We start from the raw sequence: 12,260 nt of genomic DNA, 5'->3' as shown, positions 1-12,260 counted from the left end.
CTTGACGCACCTTCTGTGCTGACAAAGACATCACCAAACCCACATCTTCCCGTTTTCTAAAATGCATATTGTTTGTATACAATATTTGTGTAAATAATCACTCTCCGCAACCATAGCAAAACATAACAGTTCTGAGCTCAGCATTCCTAAAAGTACAAACAGTATGCATATACAGCTGGCCCTATATAGCCTGTGACCAATGTTCATCTGCACAACCTCCCTGGACCTCTACTTATAATGCAACCCATTCCCGCTAGCTGCCCACTCCTTCCCAACCCTCCTCTCGGAGTACTCAAGCAGGAGCTCTGCCTCTCTCCCGCTCCTGCACCCCCTGACCCCATAAACAGTCTGGCACCATGACTGAGTGCCACTTCTCCCACTTCTTCCTTTGGCATACCTGTCCTATCTCATTCTCTAGCAGCTCATCTATCTAACTTCTAGACTTCAGAAACAGGGCTGCAGTCTTAACCATATTTTAAAAAAAAAATGAAGTACCCTAATGAAACACTTTTAATCTGGACAGCCGACTATTAAGCGAATTTCCCTGGTCGCTTGACGTTGTGGGACCAAGTTTTTAAGCTCCTTCTGTCTTCATGCAGTTTCTGCCGTAATGTCAGAAAAGATGCGGAAGGTGAAGTAGTTCTGTGTAGTGAATGACTTCTCCTTAATTGCTCTTGCAAGGATCATTACTTTGACTATAATCTGGGAAATTCACCCGTAATATCCTGGGGTATTTGGGCTGGGACTCTGTGGGCATGCATAGTTGTTAGATCCTGAGCATATTGGGGCACTACATAAGATTTTAATAGTTCTTCAACCAATGAACCTCAACCCACATATTCATCCTGGTGCTCTGGGATTCCTGTTATGCACAAATTAGAGTATCTTCAGTGGTTCTCCAGATGCTCTTGTTCATCTTTGAACCATTGAAGCTCTTTCTCTACTTTTTCATTAAATTCAGCAAATGAGTCTAACGTATCCTCGCATTCAGATACCCCTGCTCCATCTCATCAATTTTGGAGGAAAGAACCCCCAACTGAGTAAATAACCCATCCAGCGTGTTTTTATTGCACAAAACATCTCTTTCTGAGTTGATTTGATCATTTTGACCTCTTTCAGCACTTCTTCAAGCATGCTCCATAAATCACTCGAAGCATCCACTGCCAAGGCCAGTGCAATTAGATTAATCTCTCTGCCTCCGTGAGCAGGTTCTGCTCTCTTCCTGAGCCACAGATGTTGATACTTTATGGGAACTGTGCCAACCCCTTTGGACAATATATTCTCAATCTGGGCACTCTCTGCCTGGCTGTTACCTTTAACTGTTGCACTATGTTTTGCCCCAGGTTTGACAGCCTGAAACAATGGAGAGACTTTGCCTGTTCCAATGACTCTATCGAAGCTTGTAGGGGAATGCTCCTCTTCCTGGTCATTTTAAGGAGTCGCCGATCAAACTTCCTTTGAGGCTTTTCCAGGAGCTGGCATTGATTGCTTCTCCTGCCCCTGTGATTGCTGTACACTGGTAATTCCAGGCTGTGCTATGCCTCTCCTTGTGCTCAAAGGTGTTGATAACTACTGTACGTCTCTAAGTTTGCCCAAGGCCACGTTAAGTGAGGGTATAGTCATCGTGCTGCCAGGCTCTGCTGAGTTCTTCTCTGCAGGTTTAGGGCCATTATGGAGATAGTGTCAATGTCCACCATTTCCAATGAGAATCTCCGTATTATCACCGATTTCCCAAGAGAGATTCTTCTCTTCTTGTTCTGCTATCTTGATGATTTTAACATGTTGGCTAGTTGAGTTGGCATTGTTAAGACCTATCTTGATGCTGGAGCCGTGGGGTGATGTTTGAATAGGTTTACCCAACTTTTTTCCTCAGTAGCGGGGATACTATAAGGTTCTTAAATATGGCCATGCTATAAAGCAAATTATTACCTCACAAAGCATGTCCGAACAGAACCCCTTAACTGCACTGGGGTGCTCTCAACTCAGAATCCAGGGAGGGGAGAAGCCCGCCAATCGCGGCACACCTTTGTATCAGGCTATTAAAGGCGGTCTCTTAGGGCAATGCAAAGCAGTGCGGTGCCTGCTACAGCCCGTTCCAGAAAGTCCTAATCGGTTCACAAGGTCCCTTCTATTTCCTCTCCATACAGCCCGGCACTGCACCACACATACTGCCATTTAAAGTAAACAAAACCTTCTCGAACCCACACGGACATTTCAAAAGATGAGGATGAGCCCTTCCTCTGCCTTTTGCTCAGCATCACAAAAATTCCTCCAAAAAATCGTGATTGTGTGCTACCCCCACCACCTCACTTCATGTCGCATTCCTTGCCGCAATGTGAAGGCGGGTAGTAGCAAGACGCAGGGACAAAGCCTGTCTGGTACTCAGCTACATAGCCATCGTCAGACCACCATGGAGCTGTCACCAATGAAGAAAGCGGGCCAAATGAAAGCAGAAGCCAGTGGGTGTGCTCAGGAGAAAAGCATCACCCATCTTCGCTCAATTCATGCAAAAGTTTGAATATTTGGCAATCTATGTAGCAGCTGGTCATTTTTAGACCTGTCAGCTTTAGGGTAGTTTTGCCTTCACCCCTCCTATTTTTGCGGATCCTGTTTTTTTGGCCTTAGAACTACCTTGGCTGCTTCTTTATACAGCTGCAGAGTTTGCTGTCACTAAAGACCCTTTAGATAAAAGTATGCTAATTATTCCTTAGCAGAATTCTCCCCTGTGACCACGTACATCAGGAATAGGTTAAGAACACACTAATTATAATACCACATTTATTAGCCCAGACTCTCAAGACAAAGAATAGGGTATTGCAAAATGGACTTGGAATCATTGAGCACCAAACACCCACGTTATGTCTCTCATGTCCTAAGAAGAAAAATTTATTTTAGTCAACCTTGGTCATTAGTCTGAGGAATACAGCATAAGAAAGGTGTTTTAAATGATCACCATTAACCCTTTATGCCTTGCATTAAAACTTACATGCACATCCTGGACCTAGAAAAACAGAATCCATATGACTTTTTTAGAGAGAAAAAGAAAACAACTCTTTTTTTTGCAATCTTTTGAAAACACTGAAAAAAACAACTGGAATCACAACAAATACAAACTGAAAATAGGAAAGTCTAATCATGCCCTTTAATCATTTATTGTGCTAGTAATTATGTTTCCATCAGATAGTTTTGCAGTAAACATGCTCTCAGAATGCAGTTACTGTTCCTTGCAATCATCGATCTAGTACAAGACAGTTATTCTGCCACTAACCATGATGCCATCAGGCTGCCTCTGTTCCAGTAACAGTGACTCAATGGACATGTATGGTGTCAGTTGTCAGATCTGTTTCAATTGCTAGTATGAAAGTAAGCATGGTTAAGTTGACAATTTCTGTACCAGCAATCGTCACATCAGACATGCATTCATGTCCTAGCAAGACCGACATTGTGCCAGTACCAATGCCAGCATCAACAGTTATTATGCCACCAATCATTCACTATTACATTATGGAACCATTACTCTGGACCTGCCAGATATTTATCCAGTGCATAATTTGTGCCAGTGGTTTCTGGTGCTCGGCACCAGCACTTAATTGGCAACAACAGCACTTGTGACAGTCTACCACAGGGTGGCGCTGACTGACAAATGTAGAGATGACAACAGGTAAGTATTAATTCAATATACATTAAAATGACTATTACCTGCTGCCCAAGCCATTCTTACAGTTTTAGAAGCCTGAAATAGTCTGAATTGTCACACTTGTAGGAATGTGCTGGATAGTAGTTGTGTTGTTACTATCAAGAGAAGCCACACTGCTGAGTGTAAGGATGAGTTTGCTCTTTTTACACAAATTCAGACATCATAGTAATTTTTGTTTTATTATTGATGTATCCACTAAATTGAAATCAGAACTCCAATCTGACCTGGACAGTCTGATTATTCTAGTGCTTGATTTTTCAGTTTCCAATATATGATCACTAACAGTTTGCTACCTCCAGTACGATGCAATTACTGTGGAAGCACCAGCAATATGACAGGGCTATACAGGCTTGAAAGATTTTTAATACCAGGGGTGATATTTACAACAAAATGTCAGAGCGCAGTGTTATGCCAAAATTGGTAATTCTGCGCTCTGACAATTTTAGATCGCAGGATTGCGCCGTATTTACAAAAATACAGAGCACCCCTGTGTTTCCTCAAGCGCTGGCACTACTAAAGCTGCCTAGAGCCAGTGGAGGCCCCATTGCGCCATGTTGTATGGGTGCCTGCACTGCAGGGGTGATTGTTTATGTGCATGAAGGGGCACCTTCATGCACATAAACAATTTCGAAAGGCAATTTGCTCTTTCTAAATGTGCTGCAGAAAGCAACACACATGTAAAGAGAAACAAATGAGGACAAATTAATAATTTCTCCTCGTATCGCCAATCTGAGACCCGGTATTCCCTAGTCATAGTTTTTGGTGCTGCCCTAGCCATGTAAATATGGGACAGTGTCAAAAAGCAATGGGTGTTAAGGAGGAACACCCACTGCAACACCCATTGCACGCCTCTTTCATGCTAAGTGAAGCGTGAAAAGGGGCCTTATTTACAAAAATGATTTACCCTTTGTAAATTAGGAGAAGGGGATATCGCCACCAGAACATCGCTAAACGTGACGTTCTAGAGGCGATATCCCCTTGTAAATATGCCCCTAAGTTTCTTACAGACTGTGGGCTTTTCTTTTGTAACGTGCCTTCTATGGTTGACCTCTGCCTACTGTAGCAGTAAGAACACCCAAGGAAAAATATTTCTTTTTAATACCACATAGAGACAGGCGCTTGGGAAAGGACTACTGTGCCTGTTTATGAGCTAGAGTTAATTTGTGAATCTGTTTTCTTATCTCTTCTGGGCAATGATGCAAAGAGGTTCTTTGGAACATAAGTGCTGTAAATTTAAATTTCATTCATGCTTGCATGCCTTTAACCATATTTGATAGTCTGTTTTGGACACTTCCTTGTCCTGAGAGGAGGGGCTTTCTTTGGACCATGAGGGTGCAGTAGGCATTGATGTCTTAGTGTTGTCTTATAGAAGATCAACAGATGAACCAGACTTCATATTTCTGACATTATCAGTGGAGGTCAGCTGTGATGTGTAAACTCCTTGTTGCCGCATGTCACTTCTCTTCCACAGTGGGCTGTAGGCTAAGCATTTCCAGCAACTGGAAATAGGAGAAAACCCATGGTCGAGAAATATCCTGGCTTTGATCCATACCAATGGCTTCCTTCAGCAGCTCCTGATGGAAGCCCAGCTGTTGTTCCAGAGATGCAGTCTCCCTAGAATACAAACACATGCAGATTAGAACGGACAGTTAAGTATCTGGCGATTGTGCACAAAGGTCTGATAGAGCGCTCACAGCACTCTAAAATATATGGGCGCATCATACTCATGGTTTCAACACACTTATTCATGTGTGTTTTGTGTGCAGTGTTTTATATTTATAAAATGCATTTATTCTACATTTTAAGCAAGATATGTAATGTGCACTTTTAAATAGAATTTATATGTATTAGAGACACCATCATTTCTGTATGCCGAATGTGCAGAATGACATTATAATCATATAAATGTAACTACATGTTGTTTAAGTTGCCTGCGCAGTAGGCACAGAGCTACAGGTTGTTGACAATTTCACTACTCTTGGTAGCTAAAAGTGGCTTTGCTCAATAAATTGGCAGAGAATGGACATAAAGTGTCTCCAAATAAGCTCCAGTATTGTCAAGCAGAAGTGCAGTATCTGGGACATAGAATTGAGAAGGGTAAAAGAAGGGTGTCACCAGATCGCATAGAGACGATTCTGCAAATGGGAACTACGAAAAAACAAAAAGAAATCCGCATGTTTTTGGGAATTGTCGACAGTGGATCCCAAACTTTTCATTCCAAGCAAAGCCACTTTTAAGATTGACGATGACAGATTGAGGGATGATGACAGATTGAGTCCCTTCCATGAGCTGAGAGAGAGCCTATGTCGCGCTCCAGCATTAGGAATGCCAGTTTACAATAAAGCGTTTTCGCTCTTCTGCTGTGAGAAAGAAGGATGTGCATTAGCTGTCCTCGTACAGACACATGGAGGTGCCCGTAGACCTGTAGCTTACTTTTCTGCTACACTAGATCCTGTAGCTTCTGCGTTGCCCAGATGTCTCAAATCCGTTGCTGCAACAGGTGTCATCATTGAGAGATGTGACAGCATAGTAATGGGTCACCAGCTTGTGGTGTATGTGCCACATTTAGTAGAACTGTTAATGACAAGAACCAAAACACAACACCTAACAAACAATAGGCTTACAAAATATGAACAAGTGATATTGGCTGCTGAAAATGTTACTCTAAAGCACTGTACTACCCTGAACCCTGCTACATTGTTGCCTCTTCCACAAGAGGAAGGAGAAGATTGTGAAGAGCATGACCGTCTGGATGTTACTGAACTATCTACCAAATCCAGACCTGACATTGTTGATGAACCGCTGCCCGAATCTGACTTGATCCTTTTTGTTGACGGTTCATGCCTAAGAGACAATGAAGGGTATCTGAGAGCAGCTTTTGCTGTATGCACCATTTTGGGGGTGGTTGAAGCTGCCTGTTTAACCAGAGTATATTCTGCTCAGGTGGCCGGAATTATTGCCGTGACACGTGCCTGTGCCATTGCAGATGGGGTTTGAGTGACCATATATATGGACAGCCAATATGGGTTTGGAGTGGTTCACGACTTCGGACAGTTATGGTCTCAGAAGGAATTTTTAACGTCATCAGGATCCCCTATCCGAAATGGAGAATATGTACGTCACTCACTTGAAGCCTTACAGAGACCTAAAGCTATAGCAGTTGTTAAATGTACAGCCCCTGGGAAAGAAGAAGATTTTGTCACCAAGGGTAATGTTGGAAAACGAGGCAGCATCTGTGAGGCTTGCACAAATAACTTGACTACATTTGTCCTTCACTGGCAACCAAACACCCAATTGTAGCCCCTGACTCTCAGCGGGTAGTGTTACAGAGCAGTCTGAGTCTTACTAAAGGGAGGTGGTGTGGGCTAGTAATTGCCATTTGTAGGTGCGTAGAAATAACACTCAATAATTGATTGTCCAGTCTGTACTTTGCTTTATAAAAGTAAGAGTACATTTATTAAACACACACACTACTCAATACTATGCACTAATTTACAAATATACATAAGCTGGTGGAATTACTTTGTGACATTGCACAACAACTCCACCCCTCCCACAGGGGTGGGGGGGAGGGTGGGGTTTAGTACCACCACTCCCATGTATGCACATCATCTTGCCCCCAAAGAAGTTAGTTGAAAATAATCTGGAGCGAGGGCCCTGCGCACTGGTACCATCCCAGTGGCGACCCACCCCACTATCTCAACAATCATTTAAAATAGGTAACCCTGCCTTGGTGACATATTTCCTTCTGACCATGAAGTATACACCTCTACATCTTAAGGGCTAGCAGTCTGGGTTCTTCACCTGAGCGCAGCAGCAAGAATACATGTTTAAGCATCACTTTAGATTGACGATATTCATCATATTTGTGGATCATTAGAATGCTTTGCAATTACTGCCCCTAAAGGCATCACAGATTAAATCACAGAATTACGCATGTACAGCCAGACACCCTAGCAGGAATATATGGCAACATAACCCCACTTCAATCCCTCTAAAAGAAATAACCTCAGTAAATGCATTTCTGGTGCAATTACACCTCTTCACCTCCAGGGAATGCCTTTCTCCAGACATCCCCTACTCAGCCCTTCACTCCGTGATGCACCTCTCAATACACTCTCAGCTGTAGAACAAAAGTTCCAGCCCAGAAGGTGTTAAAGGCTGGCTGAGCCATTGAGGGGTTATTCTTTTCAAGTCCCCATGTGACTTAGGGAGGGACTTCTCTTCTTGCTGGGGGAGACTGCGCTTCTCCAGCAGCTCCCCAGCACTGTTTTCAGAAATGGGGGTGACTCCCCTCCTCTGGGGGCGATCAGGCACCAAAAACGATGATTTCCCCATGCCTTGCAAGGCATTATGGGGCGCTTCAGGCTCCTTTTCTGAATATTGGATGAGCGGCTCTGCCAGGCGAGCCGGGCTGGGGTGATAGCGGTCCTCCGCCGCATTTTCGCCTCGGTGGGGGGTGTGGGTCCCACCCGGACCCCCAGGAAAGTGTAACAGCTCGGGGAGCCTACCCCCAGCCACCTTTGCCAACTTTTGGGGGCCTGGTCCCACCCGGGGCCCCGACCGCACTTTCCTGCTCTTCCGGGGTCCCGGTCCCAGCCGGGACCCCCGCATGCCTGCCCGGGCAAGGGCAGCTCAGGGAGCCCACCCCCAGCTGCCCCCATCGGCTCCCCTCTTGGCCAGCACCGTTGCGTTCTGCCGCGGGAGCCGGCTTCCTCTTCTGGTCTGCCCACTCCGGCGAGCAGACGCTTGGATCTTCGCCGGCTCCTCCAGCTTCCCGGGGAGTGGAACAGCACTCCCCTGATAGGACTCGGGCCCCGGGGATGGGATCCCAGGCCTGAACATCTTCAGGGCGTGCAACGAGCTCTCCACCCATCCAGCGTCGGCCGGGGCCAGGGTGGGCTCCTGGTGCTCCGCTGGGGGCATCTTCACGGGGAGCGCGATGGCGCTCCCTGACTTTGCTTCGGGGATGGGGTCCTGGACCCCTCTAGACCTCTTTGTTGGGGGGGCGCAATGGCTCCTCTTCATCTTCGGGGCAGGGGATGGGGTCCCGGGCCCCTTGTGCACATTTTCACAGGGGTGGGGGCGACGGCGCTCCCCCTCCTCTTCATCTTCGGGCCCGGGGATGGGGTCACGGGCCCCTTGCGCACATTTTGACGGGGGCGCAACAGCACTCCCCCTCCTCCCACATCACGAAGGTCCTGGATGGGCTCCTGGCCCCCTTCTTGGGCAATTTCACGGGGCTGTGATGGCGCCCCCCGACTTTGCTTCCTCCTGGGGAAGCCCCTGGGACTTGACCTACCCCGGGGGCATAATTGTGACCGGCGACGAAGCCCCACGCGCTTTATCGTCTGTCCCAGGCGTGGTCAAAATTCGCCTACCTTCTGGGAGGCATATCTCAGCCCCCAGGCTGCCAATTTGCACTATTCCGGCTTCCTTTAGCTCCTGATGACCAGCTCTACACATCTGGAGCTCTTGTCGCTGTCCTCTTTGCCTCCAAGAGGGCGAACTTTGGCAGGGAGCTGTTTTCACTGGCTGCCTGCGCAGCCTTTCACCTGCTCTCCTCCTAGACCTCTCTTCTCCCTGCGCATAGGCCCCTGCTTCTGCGCACTGGTCCTGGACTCTTCTCCTGGCGCTGTTCAGGACTCTGGGGAAAGTCAGGGGATTTCTCCTTCAAACTGTCCATTGCACCAGGCTCTAGCAACTCCTGCTTCAGCAAAACACACCCCAGAGAGAGCTTCTCTCCCTGTGCAAGCACCTTTTAAAAGTTGAGTAGGGGACTGGCAGGAAGTCTCTGTTTCTCCTATTAAACAGCGACATATCACTTCACTGCCCCTGCTCCCTCCTTCCTGCCCAGCATCTGGGTTTGTTCAAAATGGCGGCGGCCAGGGTCTCTTGGCACATGATCACTGAAAAAGCCCCTTCTCCCCTCGCCGCCTTCTCCCCTTGGTGCAGCCTAGTGCCTGGCACCCAGTGATAGCTGCTGATGGATGAGCATGTAACCCACCCATCTTCTCTTCGTGGAGAGGAGGCCTTAGCTTGTGGAAGAAAGGTTATCAATCCATCCTACTGAGGTCAGCCCTCAGCCAAGCCCTGGTTATGACTGACTCAGAGTAATGTGACGGTTCTGGATGACCCAAAAGCAGTACAAATATGACTTTGGACTCTGCAGAATAGTCCTTCTCACATCCGTTACAGCGGACGTTAGTGCATGTCTGGAATCTGTTGGCCTTAGGAAAGTAAAACTAGCATATGTGCTCCCTTTCCACATAAGAGAATAATGGAATACACACTGTAAAGCACACTGACTTTCCCTGGCATGTTTCTTCCCACTGTATAATGCCTATTCCATGTCACCACCCCATTCTGTATAAGTCCTGCCACACCAGTCTATCTGCACCTGCTCCTTGGCTGCGCATGCTAGGAATGTCTCTGCACAGCCCCTACACGTGTGCACACGCATGTACACGTGTCTGCATGTAACCAGCCCGGTGTCCCTTATTCCAGCTGCGGCGCAGTGGCCTGGTCAAGCTAGGGGGACACCAGTAAAATCCCCATGCAGTCTCTTTCATTATGAGTTCACTGTGGGTGAGTCCCAACTTATGAGGCTCCCCCACAGTAAAAGCTCAACAATTAGGTGCTCAAAAAGTGGAAAATCGGGGCGGACCATAGTGTCAGAACCACCTTTAACAGGTAATAACTATGCTGATGAAGTAGCTCGTTTTTGTGCACTATGTTTGCATTTTCAATGGAGGATATGTAGGAGAAAGCGCAGAAGAGACCAAGCTCAACTTAATGTTGGCTGTGGCAGATACATGGGATGAGGTGAAGCGGCTACAGGATGAGGTCTCAGAGGAGGAAGCTGCATCATGGGTTAAAGCAGGCTGCGAAAAGAGGGAAAATGGCATTTGGGTTTCTACAGATGATAGGGCAGTGTTACCTAACTGTTTATTAAGCCCAATGGCGAGGCAGATTCACGAAGCCGTTCATCTTGGGAGAGATGCCATGGTGCGAGTGTTCAGGCAAACGCGGTTTAACCCCCGATTTCGTGTGCATGCTGAAGCAATTTGTCACAGGTTTGTTACATGTCAACAAATGAATGTGGGAAAGAGAACTGTGATTGCAATGAGTCACATTGGAAGATCAGGAGGCCCTTTCAATAGAATACAATTGGATTTCATTGAGATGCCGAGATGCAATAGGTTGAGACCCACACAAGGAAAGTAGCCGCCACGTGTGTTGGTTTGCTGTGAGGTCTTAAGCCGCTTCTGAAGTTTTTTGATCCGTCACTGCGACAGCTGATTGTGCAGGCGATCATATTATGACACCTCGACTATGCCAGCTCCCTTCTTTTGGGGGCAAATAAGGCGGAAATACTCCGGCTGCAACATGTCCTAAATTCTGCAGCAAGAATTTTGGTGGGTCTTCCGCGGTCTTGCCCTGTGGATGCCACTATTCAAGGGCTGCATTGGCCTCCTATGGAGAAGCGGATCCATTTTAAATCTTTATGTCTATCCTTTAAGATAGTGAAAGCTGCCAGCCCTGATCTACTGAGTGACCTTCTTACTCCTTATGTCCCCCCCGTCAGCTCCGCTCGGCGGTGCAACACTTGGTTGCTGTCCCACGGGACAAGCTCTGTCGTGCGGGCGGGCGCTCTTTCCGCTGTCTGACTGCTAGACTGTGGAACTCTCTGCCTGATCATATTCAGGGCATGGACTGCTTGCTTGCCTTCAGGAAAGCTATTAAAACTTTCCGTTTTCCCTCAGTGTAGTTTTCTGGTTCTGTGACGGCTGTTACGACCTGAACTGCTGTGTGTGTTATTCGACCTATTTGCAGCACCGGGACGCCCCTTTGCAGGGGCAGCTGTGCGCTATATAAAACTTTTTAACATAACATAACATATGTCTTGGTGGTGTTCTATATCTTTTCACGTTGGGTTGAGGCGTATCCAACTAGGCGATGTGACAGTCTCACAGTGGCAAAACTGCTCTTAAGGGAACAAATACTGCGGTTCGGAATTCTGACCTCAGTGGAGACAGATAGAGGAACACGCTTCCATAGCGAACTTATTATGTGCAGCTTTAAAACTTGACCAAAGGTTACATTGCAGCTGCAGGCCAGAGGCTTCTGGTCTGGTGGAACAAGTAAATGGCACAATCAAAATGAGGATGTCAAAGGTGTGTTCGTCAACTTCATTGAAATGGCCTGATGTGCTCCCTCTTGTGCTGATGAGTCTGAGTAGTACACCTGATAGGAGGACAGGGCTCTCTCCCCACGAAATATTGATGGGAAGGGCTATGCGACTACCTATGGTGCCAGCTACAGCATTGATAAACATCACAGATGATTTGGTTATAGATTATTGAAAAGGACTGGCTGATGTGGTTAATTCTGTGTCCCACCAGGTCCTGGCTGCGACTGCATCCACCTCGAGAGACCTGCTGCATGATCAAAGCCCTGGTGACTGGGTGCTTGTCCGAGGAAGAGCTGCCTTAACGTTCGTTGGCGAGGACCATACCAGGTGCTTTTAGTCACAAGTACAGCGGTGAAGTGTCAAGGATTG

General features: G+C 46.9%; 1 protein-coding gene across 1 annotated transcript in view; it reads right to left on the bottom strand.

Moving 5' to 3' along the window:
• Positions 1-3,136: 3,136 nt before the first annotated feature.
• The window catches only part of KIAA2012 (KIAA2012 ortholog), a 758,941-nt gene continuing 749,817 nt past the window's right edge, over positions 3,137-12,260 (bottom strand). Inside the window, exon 25 of the mRNA XM_078680227.1 lies at positions 3,137-5,311. Coding sequence (XP_078536353.1) covers positions 5,152-5,311 — 160 coding nt within the window. The 3' untranslated portion in view covers positions 3,137-5,151. The remainder of the gene's footprint in view (positions 5,312-12,260) is intronic.

Source organism: Lissotriton helveticus, chromosome 3_1 (genome assembly GCF_964261635.1).
Source record: "Lissotriton helveticus chromosome 3_1, aLisHel1.1, whole genome shotgun sequence".
Taxonomy (NCBI): Eukaryota; Metazoa; Chordata; class Amphibia; order Caudata; family Salamandridae; genus Lissotriton; species Lissotriton helveticus.
Note: the sequence above shows the minus strand (reverse complement) of the source record. Positions and strands in the feature narration are given on the sequence as shown.